Below are 27935 nucleotides of genomic sequence, written 5' to 3'. Positions count from 1 at the left end.
TAAAGGAGTTCATCATCACCAAGCCCTTATTATATGAAATGTTAAAGGGATTTATCTAAGAAAAAGATAAAAAATGTGAACAGTAAAAATGACAGCAAACTCACATTTATTAACAACCACACCTAAAACAAAAACAAAAGCAAACTAAGCAAACAACTAGAACAGGAACAGAACCACAGAAATGGAGCTCACATGGAGGGTTATCAACAGGGGAGTGGGAGGGGGAGAGAGGGGGAAAGGTACAGAGAATAAGTAGCATAGATGATAGGTGGAAAATAGACAGGGGGAGGGTAAGAATAGTGTAGGAAATGTAGAAGCCAAAGAACTTATATGTATGACCCATGGACATGAACTATAGGGGGGGGAATGTGGGAGGGAGGGGGTGGGCAGGATAGGGTGGAGTGAAGGGGGGGAAATGGGACAACTGTAATAGCATAATCAATAAATATATTTAAAAAACAAAAAAATTAAAAAAGGAAGGAAGAAAGAATTCAAAAAGAAAGGAATGAAGGAAGGAAGACGGAGTAAAAAAGGAAAGAAGGAAAGAAAGGAAGAAGGAATTAAAAGAAAAGAAAAAAAGAGAAAAAAGAAAAAGTGGAAGCCTTCTGCCGGCTTTAAACAAGCAAAACCAGTTTTGCTAGTCCTCCTGGCTGCAGCAAGCTGAGGGTGGATTGGTGGGGTTGGGTGCTATGTGCCTCTGGGTGGCAGGGTCAGGCACACTCTGCCAGGGCCACCGAGAGTGCTGGGCCTCCACTGCTGGGTGTACCTGCAGCTCCTGGATGGTGGTTCAGGTGCGAACTGTTCCCTGGGCCTCATGTATGAGCGCGTGGCTTCCACCGCAGCTGCTGGGGTGACTGGAGTGGTGGGGTAAGGTGCTGCGCTCCGCCCTCAGGACTGCGGAAATGAGCATTCAGCCTCCATGGATGGAGTGGGACTGGCGCTGGGCCAGGGGTTTGGGCACACCTTCCCTGAGGTTTCGGGTGTGAGCAGGCAGCCGCTGCAGCCACTGCAGCCACAGTGGGGGCCAGGTGGGGGTGGCTGGGAGGGTCGTGCACCTCTGGGTTTGAGGGTGCAGCTGGGCGCCCTCCACTGCTGGGGTTGGGCTTAGGGGCCCAGTCGCAGTACTGGCAGTAGAGGTGGGTCCACGACTGAAGCTGTGGAGGCTGCTCAGGCTCAGCTGGGGGAGGTGGGTGTGGTTGTCATGGGAGAATTCACCAGATAGCCGCTGAGTGTCTCTTTTTTTCTTTTTCTTTTTGAAAAATTCCTCCTGCTCAAGCCTGCTGTTCCATACAAGGGCCTGGCCTCTCACACAGCCCAACTCTCCATCCAGACTGGGGACTGTCTGGGTCAGGGCCTGCTAGAGCCAGACTCTTCCCAGCCTGTGTCCACAGTCTCAGCAGGTGCACATCGTCCCTGTGTGTTTGTTTGCCACTTCGTCTTTATTCCCCCGCACTGTGACTTCAAGCATCCAGGTCCCTCTTGGTGCTATTCAAACCTTGTTTGGCAGGGGAGGGAGCCATCGACTTGTCTCTCTCCCAAGAATCTTGCAGCAGACCTGACAGGTGCTGGGCCTGGGGCTGCAGCCTCCCTGGTTCTGCTCTGGTCCCTGGGACCTTATTGTTCCAATCCACTCTCCTTACCGTCTGATTTTTCAATGTCCTCTACAATTTTGGCTTCCAATCTTCACATATGCTGAGATACTGTTGGCTGTTCACTCTGTTCCTCAGAAGATTGGCTAGGTGTTCCACCTGTGCACAGGGGGAAGTGGACTCCGCTCCCACATATCTCACCGCCATTTTCCAGCACCTGTATTTTTAATATGTTCTGTTTGTTTTATGTTGTTACACTCTCACAAATTATTTTTAAAAATCTTTTAGAACTAATAAACAAAATCACTGAAGATGCAGGATACAAAATCAATGTACAAAAATCTATTGTGTATATACACTAAGTAATAAACTGAGAGAAATTAAGAAAACAATTCCATTTCCCATTGCATCAAAAAGAATAAAATATCTAGAAGTAAATTATAAAACATTGTTGAAATATATCAATAAAGGCACAAGAAAAATGAAAGTTATTCTGTGTCTATGGACTGGAAAAATTAATATTGTTAAAATGTCCATACTACTGTTAAAGGGAAAACCACAGGCCAAAATGGCATCGCTTGAGTTAAAAGTCATGATGACAAATCTAGATTTAATTTCCTAGAAGCTTAATTTTAATCAACCACTCTGGAATTTTCTGGTCCAGCACCAGTAATTATATCTGTCACATGGGCCCTTGACACCATAGAAAGAAGAGGAAATCTGAAGATAAAAATCATTCCCCAAAGAAAAGATATCACGGGCCTAAAATAATCCTTATTTTTTGTTGTTAATACCTTTCTGGCCCCCTCTTTTTCCTACAAAAATGTCTATTCTGTACATCTTCTTGGAGGTCAAAGAATAAATTACTTAATAAAGCCAATTCAATCTTCAGAATTATTAGGGAGTTGAATTTTGTTTTAAAACATACCCCAAATGATCAACAGATCTAATTCAATCTCTATTGTCATTTTTTCACAGAAATAGAAGAAACAATCCTAAAATGTGCATGGAACCACATAACACCTTCAATAGCCAAAGCAACCTTGAGAAAGTAAAAGAGAGCTGGAGGTAACACATTCCCTGATTGCAAACTACATCACAAAGCTATAATAATTTAAGCAGTATGGTACAGACATAGAAACAGACATAGAGATCAATGGAGGAAAACAGAGAACCCAGTAATAAACCCACACACATAAGGTCATTAATCCAGGGAAAGGAGAGATGAATATACAATGGGGAAAGAATAGTCTCTTCAATAAATGGTGCTGAGAAAATTGGACAGCTACATGCAAAAGAATGACCCTTACTATTGTAAGGGTCCAGAATGAGTCAACCCAAGACATGTACGTGGATTATTTTTTAACTGAATGTAATTGAGACCCTAGCAGTCCAAGAGAAACTTATACTTCTCCATGAAAGAATTTAAATTTGGGGTCTTGCTCAGAATCAGTTATTATCAGAGACAACTTTTTATGACCTTTGCATAGGGCAGGACAAATTTCTCATTACTGAACATCTGCTCTTATTGTTCTACAATGTCCTTCCTGCCATCTGAAGCCCCAGGTGCCTTACCTCATCTTTATTTCAGAATGTCATTTATACTTCAATTTTCTTTCTGTCTCTGAATGTCTCACATAATTTTCCAAATAGACTCCACTGGGAGATGTATATTTGATAATCAAGTTTTGCCAGTAACTGTGGTAGGTATTCTGGCCCCTCAGCTGAAGAAGACAAGAAAACCTGAAAATTAGGTGTAAACACAGTAGCATGTTTGTGGTGTAAGTACCTGACTGAGCTTTTGTTTGAAAGCCATCCATCTCAGGTCATCACAGTGCCAGATGCATGACGCAGCTGCTCCATAAGCACTCGTGTTGTCCCCAACCCCGCAGTTCCCTTTTCATTTTAAATTTCATTTATTTACTTTGTTTTGGAACTTGAAAGATATGCACTTTCATTTTTAATTAGGAGCATTTTCAATAAGATCAAAGGGACTAAATTAGACCATGGATCTATCCAGGGACAAAGTTCATTTGGAATTACACACAAGAATATACACAGGATTTTTGTAATTTTTATACAAGAATTAGCATGTGATAAACTTCCTCTTTTAGAAAACCCTGAATAATCTAAATAACTGACCACATGGATGCTGCTGCTTTTTATTTCCTGACCCTAATTTCCACTCTTATGTTTTGAATTTGCCAATAGAGAGAGACTCTGCAAAACCCTACTCATCCTGCTCTTGGAACCCAATATAGGTAGAACCCTTAAGTCCAAGTGCATTCTCTCCCTCTCTGTCTCTCTATCTCTTTCACACACAGAGAGATACACACACATGCAAACACACACATACACACACATCTTCTTGTGTGGCTTTCATATGTGCTTGACTTGTGTGTAATAAGTGTTATGTTTTCATAGTTTTCATGATGGTGTTTGGAATTACAATAAGGACCATAAGGGCCTGTCCAGCCACATTGAGTGTGGTCTGAGCAACTAGTAGAAGAGCCCAAGGCCAGTGCCCAGGACTTCTTATCCTACAGTGTCACTGTCAACAGGCCAAAATTTACAGGGCACAATGATGAAGTCTACATCGTCAGAAGAGCTGCTAAGGTACTGATGTGCAAAGAATAATGGATACATGGTAAAAATGGAAGTTTCAGATTTTTATGGAATGAAATTATCTAAAGGACTTAGTAACCAAGTGAAGTTTTTCCACATGAGTCATACCACTTATTACTATTCTATCTACAAAACAAGAAGTAATTACTTATAATAATATACATGGTCCAGCACCAATAACGCCCCTTTTTTCTTACAAAATAATAAGCATGTAATTCCGTAACAAAGCAGTATCACAGTCAAACACACCATATGACATTTTAGGTGAAATGTTGAAATTGCTGTCCATCTTCTGTGAGGCATTCACCTACCCTATGAACCACACTCAAGCAAGCCTTACTTCTGCCAGACCTTGTATGTCATTTGAGAAGTAATTATTCTAAAGACATCAATGTTGCCACAAAAGTAAAGAAACACTTCCAAATATATCTAATTGAGGTTGGAAAAAACTTTTTGATTTTTTTGAAAATCAACAAAGGGAAAAACTGTCTCTATAACAGACAAATTAGAAAGCTTAATAAAATGGTGGCCTCAACTGTATAGAGAAGTTGAAACAAACAAAGGAAATTCCAGGACAGAAATAAAAGGAGCAAGTTCAAAACACAAAATCTGATTAAAGAATCACAATTTATGGTTTTGACACTTGGGACCAAGAAAGCAAAGATACTTTTTTGGCCTCAGAATGACTGTCCCTTTTGTAACTACCATGACAAAGAATCTTTTCAGAGCCCCCTTTATATTTTTGTTCCTGAGACTGTAGATGAAGGGATTCAGCATGGGTATGACCATGGTGTACATCACTGAGGCGTCTGCATTTGACTGTGAGCTGTGGATGCCAGCAGAGCTGAGATACATTCCTAGGCTGGTACCATAAAATACAGAGACAACCGAGAGGTGAGATGCACAGGTAGAAAATGCTTTATACTTCCTCCGAGCTGATGAGATTGCTCGTATGGAGGATACAATCTTATAGTAAGAGTAAAGGATCCCAGCCAGGGGACCACAACCTAGTAGCACAGTTGCAAGGTATATCACAATGTTATTAAGAAAATTGTCAGAACGGGCAAGTTGGGTCATCTGATTGAGGTCACAGAAGAAGTGGGGGATTTCCAAGTCTGGGGGAAAGGACAGCCTCAACACCATCAAGCACTGTAGCAGGGAACACAGGGCACTCAAGATCCAGGACACCAGAAGCAGCAGTCCACAGAGTTGGGGGTTCATGATGACCAAGTAGTGCAGGGGGTGACAGATGGCCACAAACCTGTCATAGGCCATCACAGTCAGGAGGAAGTCGTTCAACCCTGCAAAGAGTAGGGAAAAATACATCTGAATGATGCATCCTGCGTAGGTGATGGCTTTGCTCTGTGTCTGGATGTTCAGCAGCATCTTTGGGACGGTGGTGGAGGTGATACATATGTCAGCCAAAGACAGGTTAGAGAGGAAGAAGTACATGGGTGTGTGGAGGTGGGAGTCTGAGCTGACGGCCAGGATGATGAGCAGGTTTCCCATCATAGTGATCAGGTACATGGACAGGAACAGCCCAAACAGGATGGGCTGCAGTTCTGGTTTGTCTGAAAATCCCAGAAGAAGAAATTCTGAAATTGGGGTATCATTGCCTGGTATCATTTGGAGGTGACTAGTAAGAAAGAAAAAAATGGCATGATTAGTTTTTATGCAAACGGCAATTTTACTAGCATAGTTCAAATGCTACAACCATATTTTTCAGTAATCAATATCTAATTTTTTGTGTGTATCATGCCATTTATGGCACCCTCTTCCATGACATCTCTGATTAGGAATTTCTGTCCTCCTCAGTCCCTTTGCCCAAGGTTGTCATGGTTACATGATTTTAATGAGAAGTACTTTCATGCACTTGAGGAATATTTATTGATATCCCAATCTCTAGGGTAAGGGTTTAGGATGGTGAGTGACAAAATCCTTAGAATATAACCACAGTGAAGCAATATATAATATATATCTATATCATACATCATGTTAGATGGTTTCAGGCAAAGAAAAAGAAAGTAGGTGTAAAAGAGAGTGGATGGGTTTTTTTAAAAAACTGGGCTCTCAGGAAGCCCTGTAAACAAGGTGACACCTGAGTAGGGACCTCCAGGAAGACAGTGTGAGACATGAGGAAATTGGGGGGTATGGGGAAAGAGTCAGTGCAAAGGCCCAGAGATGACACTTGTTTCAGACATTCAAGCCTCAGAAAGGATCCAGAACAGGGAGTAGAAGGAGGAAGAGCAGAGCGATGAGAGATGGTGTCAGAGAATGAGGGGGAGTGAGGCGGCCTCTCTGCTGCTGCTGAAACTTGGAGACATGAAGAATCCCTTGCTCACATGTGGTTCCCTGCACTTTATTAAAGTTGTTTCAAAAAAAAATCTTGTAAACAGTAAGAGATGCCCCTTTAATCTTCATGGGTTGTTAATATTCTAGCTTCTGTTTGTTAAGGGACACCTTTTGGAGCATATGGGCTCAGGTCAAACTGCCCTACATCTCACACACACACACACACACACACACGTGTGACTTCCTGGGACCTTGTTATCACCAAGCTCTTCTCACCTTGTCACAGGAATTGGAGACAGAAGGATACAAGTCATGATGTCAACATCACACTGTCTTTATTCTCATGAATATAGAAATAGTATCCACAGTTTTTTTATCCACTCATTTACTGATGGACACTTAGGCTGTTTTCAGCACTTGGCTATTTTAATCACGTTGCTATGAACACTGGGGTGCATAGGTTCTTTTGAATTGGTGTTTCAGGGTTCTTAGGGAAGACAATGGTGGGGGGAGGATTAAATATGGGAGGTTGGGGTGGCTAGGGCTAGGGAGAGTAACGAGGGGGAAAAGGGGCAAACCTATTTGAACAACAACAACAAAAAGAAATAGTATTCAAATTCTAGTTGTGAAGCCTCAAATAGATAAGTAATCATGGGACTCCATTTTCATATGGCCATTTTGTGTCCTTTTTTAAAGAAATTTTAAAAAACTGGTTAAAAAGCATAGAGGAAAATGTGCACATGAAGGGGAAAGACCTAATTGCTCAGGTGGTACTTGATGGCTGAGATGAGGCAAAACTTCCTGGTTCTGGCAGCATTCCAAACCCAGTTCTATCCCCTTCATGCCCAGAATAACTGATATAACAGCAAAATTCAATTTAGCACAGAAAATGAGTGTTATTTTATATTGTCAGGATGCCATACACATCAAACATCCTACTAAAAACAAGCAAAGGAAACAAACACAACCAATAGCAAATACACTGTACCATACTGGAGGTTCTTAAAGATGAAATGGATACCAGTTTCTAAATGATAATATATGCCAAGCTTTTCAATTACACGGCCGTTTTCAACTTATCTACCACATATCAGCTGTTTGAACTTGTAGGCCATCTGAACCATTTTATTTTTTATTTAATTTATTTTTTGGTATAGCCTACATGTGTTTTTATATGCTCTCTTAAAAAAAAACTGAGGTAACATTGGTTTAGGACATTAACTGTCTCAGGTGCACAACATAAAAATTGTTAATGACCTCACCTGGTAGTGGGTGTTGCAGCATCCCTTCGCCTACTGTGGAGGACAGATAACCAGTACACTACATGAAAGGAGCTGGGTGTAGGCCCTTCCTGTTGGTGAGTGAGTGGTGACCACTGGGGTGAGATGAGCTGCTTATTTCCACCTACCTCTCCAGTGTCTCCACTGCTTGCCAACATGTGGGACCCCAATTCCACAGCCATATTTCCGTTCCTTGTCATCTCTGCCATCTAATGAGCTGGCACCCCTCTAGCCAAATGCTCACATGGACTCAGGGAGAATTTGCCAAAATTCCGTAGCTTCAAACATGAGGCCCAAGTCTCTGTGACCTTTCCACCAGTTTCCCCCTCATAGGGCCCTGCCCTCACCCACACTGATCTCCTAAACATTGAACTTGAGTCTCTGCTGCACCTGACCCTACCGCCTAGGTTTCAGGGCCTTGACACACTCACTCTCCTCTGCTTGGAGTCTCCTCACTGGTCCCTTTGAAACTGTTCACCCCTCTCCATCCTCCAAACTCCAACTTCCCTTTCAGAGTGATTGGACTCTCCCTTCATAAGCCTTTTCTTTTATGTAACATAAGCACAGGAAAAGGACACTTCCTATGTCCCTAATTGAGGTGTTAGAGCACCAGTGGTGTGATTTTTATTTTTTTCCATGTCTTTGTTACTTGCTAGAGAGTGAGTGCCTGAAGCATGAAGCATGTTATTAAAACCCTCCTCTCCTACCAGACTTAGTGGAGTGTAGCTGAGTAAACATGTATTCTGTGATGGAATGAATGAGAGAACATGCTCTGCATTAAATGAGAGGACATGCTGGAGGCATATTTCTCCATATTCTGTGATCCGCCCACACTAGGGTGTCAGACTATGGTTTTTAAGAATGAAATCAGGGGTTGAGAAGATGGTGATGAGATAGGTAGGAGCAGAGTCCACTTCCCCTCAACACCAGTGAACTACCTAGCTGATCTGAGGAGCAGATCGAGCAGCCAATGGTATTCCAGCATATATGAAGATCGGAGACCAAAGATAGAGGACATTGAAAGATCAGACGGTAAGAAGAGTGCTTAAGGACAATAAGGTCCCTGGGACCAGCTTGGGGACCATGGCGGTTGAAGCCCCGGTCCGGGTGCAGGGTCTGCTGCAGGATTCTTGGGAGAGAGCCAGGCTGAGCTGTGTGAGCAGACAGGTACATGTTTGGACCAGGGGGGCTTGAATAGGAAGAATTTCTCAAAAAGAAAAAGAAAATAAGAGGCACCCAGCGGCTAATTAGAGAACTCTCTGCAGCAGCCGCGGTCTCTGGCGCCCCTCCCCCCTCAGCCCCTGGACGGTGAACCTGGGACAAGCAGCCCCTGCGCTCACCTGAAGCCTGGTTGCTCGCACCCAGATTAGCAGAGTGGGGGCCCACACCTGAAACCTCAGGTGGGTGCGCACCAGGAGCTGAGGCTAGCTGCCCCACCCACAGGCCCATAGCGGCTGGATTGGCCAGCCACGTGCAACTCAGGCCCAGAGCTGGGGACCAGCCAGCCACACGCAATCCAGGCCCAAAGTAGCAGAACGGCTGATCAATGGCCTGGCTGCCTGCCAGGGACCACACCTACAACTCCTACCTAAACCCTGTGCATAGAGCCCTGCAGGGCCTACTGGCTCTCTAGGACTAAGGCAGAACACCCAGCAGAGAGGAGCTGCAGGGCTAGGGGAGACTGCATGCCCCAGAAAGACTCAACCCAGTAGGGGGCTGAACTACCCTATAGCAGCACCGAAGACCCCTAGCATCTAAGACAGCAAAGAGCAAGAAGGTGGAGTGTGAGTTGCCCCTAATTGGTGCAACTACAGTACAGCACAACTGGTGAACTAAAGGCCTAGTGGGGATCAGAAGGACCCTGAAGAACTGGACTGGAGGCTGAACAACAGCGAAGAGTGGGGCTCAGGAAAGTAGAAAAGTGAAACCAATCCTTCCAACACCCCCGCCCCTCCACACCCCCCGTTCCACAGACAGGACGACCAGCAGAACTAACCTGACCTGTTTAAAGCCAGTAGAAGACTTTTTTTTTTTTTTTTTTCCTTTCCTCCTTTCCCCCTGAATTCCTTCTTCCTTTCTGTCCTTCTTTCTTTTTTTTATATTCCCTCTTCCTTCCATCATTTACCTTTTTTATTCCTTTTTCCTACCTTCTTTTATTTATTCTTTTGTTTTAATTTTTGTTAAAATGACTTCTTATCTTGCCTCTGATCTTTCTTTATTCCTTCTTCCTTCCTTCCTTTCCTTTTCTATTCCCTTTTTCCCTCCTTCCCTTCTCCCCCCCCCCATTTTCTCTTTTTCCCACAGGTGAGACAACAAAACCTGGAGTGCTAAAAAGATCAGAGTTAGACCGTGTTACACCCATAAACGTCAACTCAAGACCAGTGAGCACAGGAGATTAAGGAGACAGCACCACTGAATCCCATTGGCATTCTACCATAGAAGTTCATACCATAAACCCAGGGAGTCAGAATAGATCAGTTTAAGAAGCAGAGGCTAACAAGAAGAGTCTCACAAACAATGGGAAGACAAAGAAACAATCCCCAAAAGAAAGGAAAGGAGGAAGCCTCAGAAACAATGCTAACTGAAAAAGAGGCAAGTCAACTATCAGATACTGAGTTCAAAGCAATGGTCATCAGGAAGCTCACTGAGCTCTCTGAGCTCACAGAGAACTACCAGAAACTACAGGGAAACTACAATGAACTCACTGCAAACTATATCAACAGGAAAAAGGAAATAGAAACTATCAACAAGGGCCAAGAGGAAATGAAGAGTACAATTTCTGAATTGAAGAACACAGTAGAAGGAATGAAAAGCAGACTTGATGAAGCAGAGGATCAGATCAGCGATGTGGAGGACAAAACAGAAAAAAACACCCAGAAAGAGCAAGAAAAGGAAAAGAGGCTCAGAAAGAATGAAGAGGTAATAAGGGAAATGCAGGACAACATGACATGTAACAATATCTGAATAATAGGGATACCAGAAGGAGAAGAAGAGCAAGGGATAGAAAACCTGTTTGAAAAAGTAATGATGGAAAATTTCCCTAATCTGAGGAGAGAAAAAGTCACCCAATCCAGGAAACACAGAGAGACCCAAGCAAGAGGAACCCGAAGAGGCCCACTGCAAGACACATCATAATTAAAATGGCAAAATTCCAAGACAAAGAGAGGATCTTAAAGGCAGCAAGGGAGAAAAAGGAAGTAACATACAAGGGAGCCCCAATAAGGTTAGCAACTGACTTCTCAATGGAAACGCTCCAAGCCAGAAGAGAATGGCAAAAAATATTCCAAGTAATGAGAACCGGAGGCCTGCAACCAAGACTACTTTACCCAGCAAGGCTCTCAATCAAGATAGAAGGCCAAATAAAGAGTTTCCCAGACAAAAGAAGTCTAAAAGAATACACTTCCACAAAACCAGCTCTGCAAGAGATGCTAAAGGGACTGCTTTAAGGAAGGGAAGGAAAAGAGAAAGAGAGAGGAACACAGGCAGGAAAAAATGGCAATGAATAACTACCTATCGATAATAACCTTAAACGTAAATGGATTAAATGCTCCAATCAAAAGACATAGAATAGCTGAATGGATAAGAAAACATGACCCACACATATGCTGCCTACAACAGACCCATCTCAGGACAAAAGACCTACACAGACTGAAAGTGAAGGGCTGGAAACAAATTTTCCAAGCAAACAGACAGGAAAAAAAAGCAGGGGTAGCAATACTCATATCAGACAAAATAGACTTCCAAAGAAGGGCCAAAACAGAGACCCAGAAGGTCACTTCATAATACTCAAAGGAAGAATCCACCAAGAAGACATAAACATTGTAAATATATATGCACCCAACATAGGAGCACCCATATACATAAAGAAAATCTTGGAGGACGTCAAGAAAGATATTGACAGCAACACAATTATAGTAGGGGATTTTAACACCCCACTATCAAAAATGGACAGGTCTTCCAAACAAAATATCAACAAGGATGTTGTGTCACTTAACAATTCCCTAGAGGAAATGGGCTTAACGGACATATATAGAGCTTTTCATCCCAAAGAAGCAAAATACACATTCTTTTCAAGTGTACATGGAACCTTTTCAAAGATAGACCACATGACAGGACACAAAGCAAGCCTCAACAAATTCAAGAAAATTGAAATCATATCAAGCATTTTCTCTGACCACAAGGGACTGAAACTGGAAACCAACCCCAAAGGAAAAAACCTCAAACACTCAAAATCATGGAGACTGAATAGCATGCTATTAAACAATGAATGGGTTAAGAACGAGATTAGGGAAGAAATCAAAAACTTTCTGGAAACAAATGAAAACGAAATCACAACAACCCAAAACCTATGGGACACAGTGAAGGCAGTCCTCAGAGGGAAGTTCATAGCAATACAGGCCTACCACAAAAAGATAGAAACATTTCAAACAAACAACCTAACCCTACGCCTGCAAGAACTGGAGGTACAACAACAAAGACAGCCCAGAGCAAGCAGAAGGAAGGAAATAACCAAGATCAGAGCAGAGTTAAATGACATAGAGACTAAAAGCACAATTTTAAGGATCAATGAATCCAGGAGCTGGTTTTTTTAAAAGATAAACAAAATTCACAAGCCTTTAAGTAGGCTCATCAAGAAAAAAAGAGAGAGGATCCAAATAAACAGAATTAAAAATGAAAGAGGAGAGATTACAACTGATACCACAGAAATACAAAGGATTGTAAGAAATTACTACGAAGAACCGTATGCCAAGAAATTTGAAAACCTAGATGAAATGGACACATTTCTAGAAAAATATAATCTTCCAAACTGAATGAAGAAGAAGCAGAAAACCTGAACAGACCAATAACAGCAGACGAAATTGAAGCAGTCATCAAAAAACTCCCATCACACAAAAGCCCTGGACCAGATGGTTTCACAGGAGAATTCTACAAAGCATTTAAGGAAGAGCTAACCCCTATCCTTCAGAGACTACTTGAAAAAATCCAAACTGATGGAAGACTCCCAAAGTCTTTTTATGAAGCCAGCATCATCCTAATCCCAAAACCAGATAAAGACACAACAAAGAAAGAAAACTTCAGGTCAATATCGCTGATGAATATAGACGCTAAAATTCTCAACAAAATATTAGCAAACCGCATCCAGCAATACATTAAAAAGATCATCCACCATGACCAAGTGGAATTCATCCCAGGGATGCAAGGATGGTACAATATTCGCAAATCAATAAACAGAATACATCACATCAACAACAGCAAAGATAAAAATCACATGATCATATCAATAGATGCGGAAAAAACATTTGATAAGATACAGCACCCATTTGTGATAAAAACACTCAGCAAAGTGGGAATAGAGGGAGCATTCCTCAACATAATAAAGGCCATATATGAGAGACCTACAGCCAACATCATACTCAATGGACACATACTTAGAGCTTTCCCACTAAGATCAGGAACAAGACAAGGATGCCCTCTCTCACCACTCCTATTCATCATAGTACTGGAAGTCCTAGCCACAGCAATCAGACAAGAGAAAGAAATAAAAGGCATCCAGATTGGAAAGGAGGAAATGAAACTGTCACTGTTTGCAGATGACATGATAGTGTACATGGCAAATCCTATAGACTCCACCAAAAAACTCCTCGACCTAATAAATGAATTTGGCCAAATACCTGGATACAAAGTCAATACTCAGAAATCAAAGGCATTCCTGTACACCAGCAACGAAACTGCAGAAACAGAAATCAGGAAAAAAATCTCATTTGATCTAGCAACAAGAAAAATAAAGAACCTAGGAATAAACCTAACCAAGGAGGTAAAAGACCTGTACTAAGAAAACTACACAAAACTGAAGAAAGAAATTAAGGAAGACACAAAGAAATGGAAGCATGTACCATGCTCATGGATTGGAAGAATTAACATCATCAAAATGGTCATACTACCCAAAGCAATTTATAGATTCAATGCAATCCCTATTAGAGTACCCATGCCATATTTCACAGATATAGAACAAACATTTCAGAAATTTATATGGAACCACAAACAACCCCGAATAGCTGCAGCAATTTTGAGAAGGAAGAACAAAGCAGGAGGGATCACAATACCTGATATCAAACTGTATTACAAGGCCACTGTAATCAAAACAGCCTGGTACTGGCATAAAAACAGGCACATAGACCAATGGAACAGAACAGAGAGCCCAGAAATAAACCCAAGTCACTATGGTCAATTAATATTTGACAAAGGAGGCAGGAGCATAAAATGGAGCAAAAACAGCCTCTTCAACAGATGGTGTTGGGAGATCTGGACAGCTACGTGCAAAAAAAATGAAACTCAATCACCAACTTACGCCATACACAAAAATAAACTCAAGATGGATAAAAGACTTAAATATAAGTTTTAACACCATAAAAGTCCTTGAGGAAAACATTGGCAGGAAAATCTCAGACATTCCACGCAGCAACATCCTCACAGACATGTCCCCTAAAGGAAGGGACATAAAGGAAAGAATAAAGAAATGGAACCTCATCAAAATAAAAAGCTTCTGCATGGCTAAAGAAAACAGCATAAAATACAAAGAGAACCAACAGTATGGGAAAACATATTTGCCAATGATACCTCAGACAAGGGCCTGATCTCCAAAATATATAAAGAACTCACATGACTCCACTCCAGGAAGACAAACAACCCAATGAAAAAATGGGCAAAGGACTTGAACAGACACTTCTCCAAGGAAGACATTCAGAGGGCCCAGAGACATATGAAAAGATGCTCAGCATCACTAGCCATGAGAGAGATGCAAATTAAAACCACAATGAGGTACCATCTCACACCAGTCAGAGTGGCCAACAGAAACAAATCCACAAACGAATGTTGGAGAGGATGCGGAGAAAAGGGAACCCTAGTGCACTGATGGTGGGAATGCAGACTGGTGAGGCCACTGTGGAAAACAGTATGGAATTTCCTCAACAAACTAAAAATGGAACTGCCCTTTGACCCAGCAATTTTGCTGCTGGGATTATACCCTAAGAACCCTGAAACACCAATCCAAAAGAACCTGTGCACCCCAATGTTCATAGCAGCACAATTTACAATAGCCAAGTACTGGAAGCAACCGAAGTGCCCATCAGCAAACGAGTGGATCCAAAAACTATGATATATTTACACAATGGAATTCTACGGAGCAGAGAGAAAGAAGGAGCTTATACCCTTTGCAACAGCATGGATGAAACTGGAGAGCATTATGCTAAGTGAAATAAGCCAGGCGGTGAGGGACAAATACCATATGATATCACCTTTTCCTGGAACATAATCAATAGAAGAAAAAAGCAAACAAAATATAACCAGAGACATTGAAGTTAAGAACAGTCTAACAATAGCTGGGGGGAGGGGGAGGACAGTGGGAAGAGGGGATTACAGGAACTACTATAAAGGACACATGGACAAAACCAAGGGGGAGGGTGGAGGTGGGGGAGAAAAGGCATACAACTGTAATTGAATAAAAATGAAAATTAAAAAAATATATATATAAAAAAAAGAAATAAGCCAGGCGGTGAGGGACAAATACCATATGATCTCACCTTTAACTGGAACATAATCAACAGAAGAAAAAAGCAAACAAAATATAACCAGAGACATTGAAGTTAAGAACAATCTAACAACAGCCAGGGGGAGCGGGGTGGGGACAATGGCAAGAGGCGATTACAGGAACTACTATAAAGGACACATGGACAAAATCAAGGGGGAGGGTGGAGGTGGGGGGGAGATGGGTTCAGCTGGGGTGGGGTGGAGGGATGGGGAGAAAAGTCATACAACTGTAATTGAATAACGATAAAAATTTAAAAAAAAAGAATTAAATCGAATAGATCAAGAGAGCTCCAAAAAATTGTTAGAGTGTGTCATACATAGTGAGGGTACATACATAATAGTTTGGTGGTTCCCTTTGTTCATGCAGATTTATGAGTCTTTGTGTGTGTGTTTCTGGGCCTGTGTGCAGAAATGCTGGATCACAGTGTAAAAGGCATGTCTTAGTTTGGGACATGTCAAAACAGTCTGGAGTTCAATGCAATAAATGCAAGAACAGTTTAGAAGCCAGTTCCTGTTAATGAGGGAAAGCAGCAAGAGTGAAGAGCCCAGCAGAGACCCAGGTGCAGAAAGAAGACTTCAGGTGTTTAAGTCACCTCAGACTCAAGGGACCATGCACTGACAGTACCATTACTGCTCCACTGACCTCTGATCTAATGGTCCTTCCTGCACTTCTTCCATGGTTATTACACCACCCTTGTGTTTATATGGCCCAGCAGTGGATGAGGCTGGCCCGTCTCTCATTATCTTTGTGGCATCTTTCCTTTGCTGTTCTTGGCTTTGTGTTTTGATCTCTTTTGTGACCCATCTGATAGGTACACACTAGTCCTGGTTCTGTATCTTGCCAGCATGCAATGTCCCCCATGAACAAATTTTAGATATCCTGCTTATGTGACAATTATAGATCCCTCATTTTCACATAGTTCTCTCTGAGGATATGATGTCATAGCATACTTACCCTTCATGGTCCGGGGCCTCCTTCGTGTGATGTGAGATCAAATGAGCAGGGTGTTCATGGATTTAACATTTTTTCTATGTAAGAGCACACATTTACAATACCCTGTATTGTGGTATTGTAAATGTGTGCTCTTACATAGAAAAAATGTTAAAGTATGGAATATTCATAATATAAAAAAAGGAAGGATTCTAATAATGGTATTAATAAAATGGAATGAAATTATAAAACTGATTCCAAAACAAAGCTGTAAAATATAATAATTTAATCACATCAACTGATTATTAATTGAATGTAAAAGAATTTCTTTGTCAAGGTGGAAGAAGATGGAGAATTTTTACTTCAAGAAGTAAAGGGAGAAGATATAATATGACAGAATGACTATACAAAATTAGTACATTTTCACACATTTCCCTAAAACATCTATACCTATATAAAAACATTCTATGCCAAGTAGCTATGTTTTTAGGAAAAAATACTCTAATTTAATATATGAAACTACTATATATTCATTACCCTACTTAGCAAGCAGATATGGTAATCTCACAGCTCTGAGCTAGCCTGGTTAGTTTCTCAGGTTACTGCAGGTAGAAGTTCTAGGATCCATTCTCTGTAGATCTTTGCATCATCTGCTGAACTCTGAGACTGACGTGGATGGGGTTTCTGAAAGGAAGGGCTCCTTTTGGAAGTCCTAATCCTTCCCTGGATGGCTAATATTGGAAACTGAAGCTCAGTCCTCAGACAAAAGAGCAGGAAGGAGTCAAACATTGGTCTCTGGACCAGAGTTAGGACTCCTGAAGAAACAGGTATTTTCTGTCCGGCCTAAGGTGCTCACGTTGAGAGTCTGCCACAGAGGAGATATTTACTTCTCCCTTCATCTGCTCATTAGATACTGTCCCCCTGTTACTCCCTCCTCTCAGCACCTCATTTCCCTTTGGGACACTTGTGTGGACTGAATGAAAAATTTCCCTGCTGACTCTCTGTTTCTAAGGGATTAGATTTGAAGTCAAGGGAATCCTGTCACCTCCCAGCACTTTGAGTTAAAGTTTCTCAAAGTCTAAGACTGAGGACACTGCCTTTACTAGGACCTCTGGGACTTCAACGCATGGACTAGCGGTGGGGCACAGCCAGTGATACCTCCAGGCAATTGCTATTTCTCTCCAACAAGGGAGACATAACTTTGATGTAAAGCTTTAGGCACCACACTCCTTGGCTTCATTTGCCAAATCTGGAGAAAATTTGTTTTTTTCCATGTGTCCTTTATAGTTGTTCCTGAAAACTCTTCCCCCTTTTCATTCCATTATCCCCTCCCACCTCCCCTCTTGTTACTGACAGGTTGTTCTTAATTTCAATGTCTCTGGTTATATTTTGCTTGCTTGTTTGTTTTGTTGATTAGGCTCCACTTAAAGGTGAGATCATATGGTATTTGTCTTTCATGGTCTGGCTTATTTCACATAGCATAATGCTCTCCAGTTCCATCCATGCTGTTGCAAAGGGTAGGAGCTCCTTCTGTCTTTCTGCTGTGTAGTAATCCATTGTGTAAATGTGCCATAGTTCTTTTTATCCATTCATTCACTGATGGGCACTTCGGTTGCTTCCAGCACTTGGCTATTATAAATTGTGCTGCAATGACCATAGGGGTGCATAGGTTCTTTTGGATTAGTGTTTCAGGTTTCTTTTTTTTTTTTTTTAATATATTTATTGATTATGCTATTACAGTTGTCCCATTTCCCCCCCCACTCCACTCCATCCTGCCCACCCCCGTCCCTCCCACATTCCCCCCCTATAGTTCATGTCCATAGGTCATACTTATAAGTTCTTTGGCTTCTACATTTCCTACACTATTTTTACCCTCCCCTTGTCTATTTTCCACCTATCATCTATGCTACTTATTCTCTGTACCTTTCCCCCTCTCTCCCCCTCCCACTCCCTTAATGACAACCCTCATGTTCTAGTTGTTTGCCTAGTTTGCTCTCATTTTTGTTTTATGTGTGGCCATTAATAACTGTGAGTTTGCTGTCATTTTTACTGTTCCAATTTTTGATCTTCTTTTTCTTAGGTAACTCCCTTTAACATTTCATATAATAAGGGCTTGGTGATGATGAGCTTCTTTAACTTGACCTTATCTGAGAAGCACTTTATCTTCCCTTCCATTCTAAGTGATAGCTTTGCTGGATACAGTAATCTTGGATGTAGGTCCTTGCGTTTAATCTTGGGTAATGTAATTATGATGTGCCTTGGTGTGTTCCTCCTTGGGTCCAGCTTCTTTGGGACTCTCTGAGCTTCCTGGACTTCCCGGAAGTCTATTTCCTTTGCCAGATTAGGGAAGTTCTCCTTCATTATTTGTTCAAATAAGTTTTCAATTTTTTGTTCTTCCTCTTCTCCTTCTGGCACCCCTATAATTCGGATGTGGGAACGTTTCAAGGCGTCCGGGAGGTTCCTAAGCCTCTCCTCATTTTTCCAAGTTCTTGTTTCTTCATTCTTTTCTGGTTGGATGTTTGTTTCTTCCTTCTGGTCCACACCATTGATTTGAGTCCCAGTTTCCTTCTCATCACTATTGGTTCCCTGTACATTTTCCTTCGTTTCTCTTAGCATAGGCTTCATTTTTTCATCTGTTTTTCGAATAGATTCAACCAAGTCTGTGAGCATATTGATAACCAGTGCTTTGAACTGTGCATCCGATAGGTTGGCTATCTCTTCGTCGCTTAGTTGTATTTTTTCTGGAGCTTTGAAGTGTTCTGTCATTTGGGCCTTTTTTTTTTTTTTTTTTTTTTGTCTTGGCGCGTCTGTTACTTTAAGGGGCGGAGCCTTAGGTGTTCACCGGGGTGGGGTAATGCTGGTCGCTGCGCTGTGACGCTGTACGTGGGGGAGGGGCCGAGTGGGAGCAATGGCGCCCGCCTCACTCTCCTCCGGATTTCAATCTTTCACTCCGATACCCACAATCAAACTGGGCCCCTCTGGTGCTGGTTCCCGAGTAAGTGGGCCTGTGCACACTCTAGGCCCTTGTGGGTCTCTCCAACAACCTCTTCTGTGAGGCTGGGAGTCTCTCCTGCTGCCGCCCCAACCCCCAGGGGCGCTTTCAATCAGAGGTTTGAGGCTTTATTTCCCGGAGCTGGAGCCCTGGGTTGCACAGTCTGCTTTGTTGCCCACCGTTCGTCAGGTTTATCTGTGGGCGAATTTGGTGCCGCGCGGGGTGCTACCCGCTGCTCTGCCTGCCCCACTCTCCGCCACTCTGAGTCCGGCCCTCTGTGTTTATCTGTGCAAATGTGGGACCGCAGGGTCTGCTAGTGCTCGGACTGCCTGCGCCATTTGTCCCACACTCTGCCAGTCTCAGTCCCGCCACAGCCGCGCGAGTCCTCTCCACCCCGGTGCCCATCTCCGCCCCTCCTACCAGTCTGGATGAATGGTTATTTTCTATTTTCTTGGTGTTGGTCCCCCTTGTTGTTCGATTCTCTGTCAGTTCTGGTTGTGCGAGGAGGCGCAGTGTGTCTACCTACGCCGCCATCTTGGTTCTCCAGCCAGGTTTCTTAGAATATAATTCCAGCAGTGGAATTCCTGGGTCAAGAGGCAGTTCCATTTTTAGTTTTCTGAGGAAATTCCATACTCTTTTCCATAGTGGCTGCACCAGTTTACAATCCCACAAACAGTGCACTAGGGTTCCCTTTTCTCCACATCCTTTCCAGCACTTGTTGTTTGCTGCTTTGTTTATGATGGCCATTCTACACAGACTGAAAGTGAAGGGTTGGAAAAAAATATTCCATGCAAATGGACAGGAAAAAACAAAAAAGAAAAGCTGGGGTAGCAATACTCATATCAGACAAAATAGACTTCAAATCAACGGCTATTAAAAGAGACCCAGAAGGTCACTTCATAATAACATTACATTTTTTCAGGTATGAGGCATTTGTTTCAAGGACATCCATCTCAAATAATCCTTCTGCCAGATGTGTGAGAAGGCTGCTAGAGAAGCACCCAAGACTCCCTACCCAACTCAATTCCTTCTCTCACTCTCTCTCTCTCCTCCTCCCCACCCTCCATTCTGAAACTTTTGTGGCCCTCAGGGTGCTATGTACCCTCTAGGACCTTACAGTAATATCCTTACATTTTCATAGTTCCATGATGGTTTTGCAATTATAATAAGGACCACAAGAGGCTGTTGTTATGCAATATTAAGTGTGGTCTGAGGAACACCTAGTAGGACCTAAGGCCAGTGCCCATGCCTTCCTATCTTGTAGCATCACTGTCAACAGGCTGAGACTTACAGGGAACAATGATCAAGTCTACATCCTCAGGAAGAGCTGCTGAGGTACTGATGTACAAAGAATGAGGAGCACATGGTAAAAACTGAGGCTTCAGATTTTCCTGGAATGAAAGTATATAAATGGTGTGAGTAACCAAGTGAAAAAATTTTCCATATGACAATGTATTTCTGACTGTCTATGAAATAAGAACAGAGCACTAGAGTGATATATGTCATTTGAGAAGAAATCAGTCTTAAGAAATCAATGCTGCCATTAAATAAACTGGAATTTACAAATACTTCTGATCAATGTTGGGAAAAGCAATGTGAAGCTAGCAAAATGAGAAAGAGGAACACTGTCTAGGTAACTTATATAACAGAAAGCTTAATAAAATGGTGACTTAACATGCAAAGAGAAGCTGAACTCACAGAAATGGAATTCCAGGACATAAATAAAAGGAGCAAGTTCGAAAACCACAATATGATGAAAATTCCACAATTTCTAGTTTTGCGTTTTGGGGCCTAAAGATCAAGGTGACTTTTTCAACCTCAGATTAATTATCCCTTGTTTACCTGCCATCTAAAGAATCTTCTCAGAGCCCCCTTTATGTCCTTGTTCCTGAGACTGTAGATGAAGGGGTTCAGCATGGGTGTGACCACTGTGTACATTACTGAGCATGTTGCATTTGACTTTGAGGTGTGGGTACCAGCAGAGCTGAGATACACTCCTAGGGTGGTACCATAAAATAAGGACACAACCAAGAGGTGAGATGCACAGGTGGAAAATGCTTTATACTTCCCCTGAGCTGATGGGATTGCTCGTATAGAGGACACGATTTTAGAGTAAGAATAAAGGATTCCAGTAAGGGGACAACCACCTAGTAGCACAGTTGCAAGGTATATCACAATGTTATTAAGAAAATTGTCAGAACAGGCAAGTTGGGTCATCTGATTGAGTTCACAGAAAAAGTGGGGGATTTCCAAGTCTGTGCAGAAGGACAGCCTCAAGACCATCAAGCACTGTAGCAAGGATTCCAGGGCACTCATGATAAAGGACACCAGAAGCAGCAGTCCACAGAGCCGGGGGTTCATTATGACTGTGTAGTGCAGGGGGTGACAAATGGCCACAAACCTGTCATAGGCCATCACGGTCAAGATGAAGTCATCCAGCAGGGCAAAGAGCATGAAAAAGTACATCTGGGTGATGCAGCCTGCATAGGTGATTACTTTACTCTGTGATTGGATGTTCACCAGCATCTTTGGGATGGTGGTGGAGGTGAAGCCGATGTCTACCAAGGACAGGTTGGAGATGAAGAAGTACATGGGTGTATGGAGGCGGGCGTCTGATCCGACGGCCAGGATGATGAGCAGGTTTCCCATCACAGTGATCAGGTACATGCAGAGGAACAGCCCAAATAGGATGGGCTGTAGTTCTGGTTTGTCTGATAGTCCCAGGAGATGAAATTCTGACACTCTAGTAAGGTTCCTTGGATCCATGAAGTGGAGGTAACTTTCGGGAAGGAGAAAAAAACAGGAGTCATTTTCATCCACACCTGCATTACTAGCTTAACACTAATGCTACAGTTTGTAATGTGCAGTCAGGAAATTAATTTCAGCCATTGGCTGATGTGGCTCAGGGGATAGAGTGCCGGCATGCAAATCGAATGATCTCCAGTTTGATTCATGCCTAGGTTGCTGGCCAGGTCCCTGGTTAAGGGAGTGCAAGATGCCACTGCACGATGATGTTTCTCTTCCTCTCTTTCTCCCTTCCTGCCCCTTTCTCTAAATATAAATAAATAAAATCTTTATTAAAAAATTAATTTCAGTATTTTGAAATGGACTGTTTCCCTCTAGGAGTTTCCTGTGTCATCTTAGAGCAGGAATATTTATCCCCACCTGCTTTTTTCCTTTGGTGGCAGGTATACTTTAGTTTTAATGAGAAATATATCATGTACTTCTGGAATATAAATTGAGTGTTGACCATGTTTTCAGCACTCCTTAGGTTGTGAGTAGAAGGAAGAAGACAAGTCCCTACACCTAAATATTGGGGATAGAATATAGAAACAAATGATAGAAATAAATTTAACCCTACAATTGGTGACAGATCCCAAGAAGGAAATACGAAAGCAGGTCTAAAGGAGAAAGTGACAAGGCCATTCTATTTCTCATGCGTTTTTAGGCAAGACCTGCCAACAAGGTGCCATTTGAGCACAGAACTCAAGGGAGAAAGACAGGGAGATCAAGCTTATATGGGCAAGTGTGTGCCTGACAGAGGGAATGGCCAGTACCAAGGCCTTAGCAAGGAATTGCCAGAGTTTAGTGATTTGCTTAAAGTTAATATCAGAGTATGTGATGGGCCTTGATAATAATTTTTTCAGGTTGCTTCTAGCGGTGGTCTCAACCAGAAAGGAGTTTGCCCCTAGTAGTGCTTTAGGGGTTCCTGCTAAACACCTACAATTCTCTCTCTCTCACACACACACACACACACACGCACACACAGCCCTATTCTCATCGTCCACTTACATAAGTGGAAAAGGTGACAGAACCTAGTTTAGCCCACCACTTCTCCAGTTTCTATGGGCTTATGATGTCCCCAGAATTCTAGTTCAAATGCAGAGTCTGATTCAGCAAGTCCTTCAGGCTCAGAGAAGGTGTGTTTCTGATGAGGGCCCAGGTGGTGTTGATGCTGCCGGTCCTGGTCTGTGGACCACTCTCTGGGAAGAAAGGCTGTAGTTCTGTATCAGACTCAGTTCCAGGTTGTTTTAGTTCCTGTGATCCAATCATTGTCTCTGCATGGAGTTGTGAAGGAAGAGTGTATTCACTCATTCCAGAGACTATGATTACATCTGTGGTTCCTTTATACAAAGGACCTTGAGTGACACAAAACAATACACATCTGAAAAACCATTTTTAGCAGGCAGAATAAGGACCTCTGTACGACGTCCATATCCTAGGCCCCAGCACCTTGGAATAATATATTGTATCCTAGCAATGGGGGGATGAGGTTAGTAGATGGAACAGGGCTGCTCCTCAGCTGACTTTAAGGTAGAAGATGAGCAGGATCATCCAGAGGGACTAAGATCAGCACAGTGCTCCCCTAGATGCAGAGGGGGAGACCAGGAGAGAATGCAACACTGCTGCCTTTGATGAAGGAGGAAGGGCCCTGAGGCAAGGAATGTAGGTGGTCAGAACACCCACTGGAATTGGGAAAAAACAGATTGTCTCCTGAGTCTTCACGAGGAGCCCAGCCCTGCAGACACCTTAAGATTAGCCAGTGAGACTAGAGCTAGGTTCTGACACCTAGAACTGTACGCACATATGTGTGCTCACTGAGAAGGACTGGTGTGGGAGCGCTTCCCAGCAGTCTTGGCAGTCCAATAGAGTCAGTCATGCAGTGATGTGATGGAGGGGCTGAGATTAAGTGTCTCCATTCATTAGCTTCCTTGGGTAGGCATTTTACTTTGAAACTCTACAGGAAGAAGAAAAGAAAATTTGAAACAATTTGGAGATATTCCAACCTGTTAGCCGGGACAGTGAAGTCTTCTAGGCATAAATATAAACATAACGCACATTAATGAGCCTAAAATTAAGATTTAATGTACAATGTGTGACTTTGGTTTTTTCATCATGGAATTGTCAAAAGTTGTTGCTCCGCACACTATACTGTTTGGTAGAACTCAGTCAGTCCTCAAATTGTATTCCCCACGAGCATGAATTTGTCCTTCAAAGCAAAGAAATGTGGTCACTGTGGGAAAAGGCTGAGTGGGGGGTAGGAATTTCTAGTAACTCTTTTAATATAGAAAGTGAGAGGGTACAAACCCCAAGACATAGCAGCCTTGGCAGTAGTGAAGTATCACTATTTAGTATTCCTTTTTACACTTAGTAAATAATTCTCATGTGAATACTCAGCACGAGAGAAGATAGTGCAATGTCTGCCTCACTAACTGCTGCTGCAAGGTGCTGTCTACCTCACTGGTTGGATCTTTTCAATGAATAGAAAACATGCTGAAATATACCCTGTCTTAGAAATTTAGTACAAACACTCACTTCACTGCACTGCTTCTGACACCTAATGCTCTGTTTCCTTTTCCCGGAACAGCAAAACTCATCAGATGGTTTTCATTTTCCTGCAATCATTTCCTGCATCTCACTCATTGTGCAGCGTCTTCCCACTGGACTCCCAGTCCCATCACCTTGTCAGCCATGGCCCTGTGTGCAGATTCTAACAGATGCATCCTTATTAACATATTAGGTAAATTAAGTATATATTAGTTACTTAACCAAGAATACAAACAGAGATAATCTGGTCTCAGGGCTCAGCTGATTAGGGTCCCAGTGACTCAGCTAAAAGTTCTCAGGTTCCAGCCTCTGTGACCTTTTCCTGATGTACCTACCAGGCTCTCAGACCTCTCTGGATGGATTTTCTGAAAGGAAGGTCTCCATGTGTGACAGTCAGAATTGGTTCCTGGATGGTGGATGATGGAGATTGAAGCTCTGTCCCACAGAAGACAGCAGGAAGGACTGAAGCATCAGTTCCTGAGCCAGACTTAGGAATCAAAGGAACAACCATGCCCCATACACCAACATTGTACAAGCTCAGGGGCTGCACGGGGAGATATTTATTGTCTCTGTATATCTGCTCATAAGGCACAACTTCTAAGTACACGATTTCCCTCTGCACCTCTGGAATAAATAGAAAGAATTTTCTCCTAATGATTCTCAGATCCCAAGAGACCAGGTTAGAAGCCAGGTGGCTTTAGATTTCGTGACTCTTCTTGGATCTCACTTTCTTCCCAGAGGTGTCACTTGCTACTACTTTATTCAGACAGTGAGTTACCATCTTTTCTGCTGCCTGAGACTGTGAAACCTCTCAGGACCAGATCCCTTTGATCCTTAAAGCACTGAATTGTGGTGGCGATACAGCCGTGATGTGTCCAGAGCTTTGCTCTCCCCTCTTCAATGAGGGGAGAGCTGTGTTCTTTTCATGTGGAATTCTGGCCACCACAATCTTTTCCTTCCTGACACATTTTTCAAAATAGAGATTTAGTATTTATTTCACAAATTAAAAGCTGTGATTTAGTGTCTCATTATAAAATATGTTAATTATGACAGGTACACTTTCATAGTTTTACACCATATCATCTGAGGTTAGTATCGTATAGATTTTGTCTGGTTTAACTTTTGAAAAGTGTATTCTCTGTGGCATTTCTATTATGAACTGCATTCCCTTTTGTAGAAATGAGGGAAAGGTTTTTAATAATTTGCTTGAAGTTATGAACTAAGTGTGTGGTGGGCCTTGATTGGAATCTGTCAGGTTGTTTTCAGTTTAAACACTGGGCCAGTGGTTCTCAACCTGAGATGATTGTGCCCCTGGAGACATTTGGCAACATGTGGAGAGGAGTCTGCTAAGTACCTGTGGTAGCCAAGAGAAATAATTGTCACAGCCTTATTGTTAACAAGAGATGTGAGAAAGCCTGGTATAGAACAGCACTTCTCCACCTTCAAGGTGCATATAAGTCATCCAGGGTTATAGTGCAAATGCAGGTCCTGGTGGGGCAGAGTTCCTATGAATCGAACAAGTTCCCAAGCGGTGTTGTTGCTGCATATGCTGGTCTGTGGGCCACATGTTCTAGTAAGGCTGTACCTGCGTTAGAGATGAGTGTAGGCAGTAAAGTTCTTCAGAACCAAAAATCATTTTGCATGTAAATATGAGTAGGGAGTGTGTATACGCTCCTTCCAGAAGTTATTAAAAATTCATTGTTCAGACTGCCAGCCAAGATGGAGGCATAGAAGACACATTGTGCCTGCTCGAAACCAAACAAGGACATCAACAAATTTAAAAAGAAGAAACAACCAGAATTCTACAAAGCATTTAAGGAAGAGCTAACCCCTATCCTTCACAGACTATTCGAAAAAATCCAAACTGGTGGAAGACTCCCAAACTCTTTTTATGAAGCCAGCATCATCCTAATCCCCAAACCAGATAAAGACACAACAAAGAAAGAAAACTGCAGGCCAATATCACTGATGAACATAGACGCTAAAATTCTCAAAAAAATATTGGCAAACCGCATCCACCAATACAGTAAAAAGATCATCCACCATGACCAAGTGGGATTCATCCCAGGGATGCAAGGATGGTACAATAATCGCAAATCAATAAACATAATACATCACATCTATAACTGCAAAGACAAAAATCACATGATCGTATCAATAGATGCGGGAAAAGCATTTGCTAAAATACAGCACCCATTTCTGATAAAAACACTCAGCAAAGTGGGAATAAAGGGAGCATTCCTCAACATAATAAAGGCCATATATGAGAGACCTACAGCCAACATCATACTCAATGGACAAAATCTTAGAGCTTTCCCACTAAGATCAGGAAGAAGACAAGGATGCCCTCTCTCACCACTCCTATTCATCATAGTACTGGAAGTCCTAGCCACAGCAATCAGACAAGAGAAAGAAATAAAAGGCATCCAGATTGGAAAGGAGGAAATGAAACTGTCACTGTTTGCAGATGACATGATAGTGTACATGGCAAATCCTATAGACTCCACCAAAAAACTCCTCGACCTAATAAATGAATTTGGCAAAACAGCTGGATACAAAGTCAATACTTAGAAATCAAAGGCATTCCTGTACACCAACAATGAAACTGCAGAAACAGAAATCAGGAAACAAATCCCATTTGATCTAGCAACAAGAAAAATCAAGTACCTAGGAATAAACCTAACCAAGGATGTAAAAGACCTGTACTCAGAAAACTACACAACACTGAAGAAAGAAATTAAAGAAGACACAAACAAATGGAAGCATGTACCATGCTCATGGATTGGAAGAATTAACATCATCAAAATGGCCATACTACCCAAAGCAATTTATAGATTCAATGCAATCCCTATTAGAGTACCCATGCCATATTTTACAGATATAGAACAAACATTTCAGAAATTTATATGGAACCATAAACGACCCCGAATAGCTGCAGCAATTTTGAGAAGGAAGAACAAAGCAGGAGGGATCACAATACCTGATATCAAACTGTATTACAAGGCCATGGTAATCAAAACAGTCTGGTACTGGCATAAAAACAGGCACATAGACCAATGGAACAGAACAGAGAGCCCAGAAATAAACCCAAGTCTTTACGGTCAATTAATATTCGACAAAGGAGGCAGGAGCATAAAATGGAGCAAAAACAGCCTCTTCAACAGATGGTGTTGGGAGATCTGGACAGCTACGTGCAAAAAAATGAAACTCAATCACCAACTTATGCCATACACGAAAATAAACTCAAGATGGATAAAAGACTTAAATATAAGTTGTAACACCATAAAAGTCCTCGAGGAAAACATTGGCAG

The 27935-nt window shown here is 42.2% G+C and overlaps 2 protein-coding genes across 3 annotated transcripts; both read right to left on the bottom strand.

Moving 5' to 3' along the window:
• Window positions 1–4811: 4811 nt before the first annotated feature.
• On the bottom strand, window positions 4812–17556 carry LOC112305053 (olfactory receptor-like protein OLF4). Its single transcript, XM_045195777.2, has 2 exons — window positions 16847–17556; window positions 4812–5850 (listed from the first exon to the last, which is right to left on the bottom strand). Exon 2 carries the CDS (start codon window positions 5838–5840, stop codon window positions 4836–4838), a length of 1005 nt encoding a protein of 334 aa, XP_045051712.2. The 5' UTR covers window positions 5841–5850; window positions 16847–17556; the 3' UTR covers window positions 4812–4835.
• Window positions 17557–20967: 3411 nt separating this feature from the next.
• LOC128779293 (olfactory receptor 7A10) lies at window positions 20968–25130 on the bottom strand. Of its 2 annotated transcripts, none has more exons than XM_053911808.1 (3): window positions 24960–25130; window positions 23089–24034; window positions 20968–22075 (listed from the first exon to the last, which is right to left on the bottom strand). In XM_053911808.1, the coding sequence occupies exon 3, from the start codon at window positions 22060–22062 to the stop codon at window positions 21124–21126; it is 939 nt and encodes a 312-aa protein (XP_053767783.1). In that variant the 5' UTR covers window positions 22063–22075; window positions 23089–24034; window positions 24960–25130; the 3' UTR covers window positions 20968–21123. The 2 variants fall into 2 exon arrangements, with proteins under 2 accessions (XP_053767783.1, XP_053767784.1); XM_053911809.1 differs by having other exon boundaries at window positions 23882–24034.
• Window positions 25131–27935: the final 2805 nt, after the last annotated feature.

Source organism: Desmodus rotundus, chromosome 9, assembly GCF_022682495.2.
Source record: "Desmodus rotundus isolate HL8 chromosome 9, HLdesRot8A.1, whole genome shotgun sequence".
NCBI lineage: Eukaryota > Metazoa > Chordata > Mammalia > Chiroptera > Phyllostomidae > Desmodus > Desmodus rotundus.
Note: the sequence above shows the minus strand (reverse complement) of the source record. Positions and strands in the feature narration are given on the sequence as shown.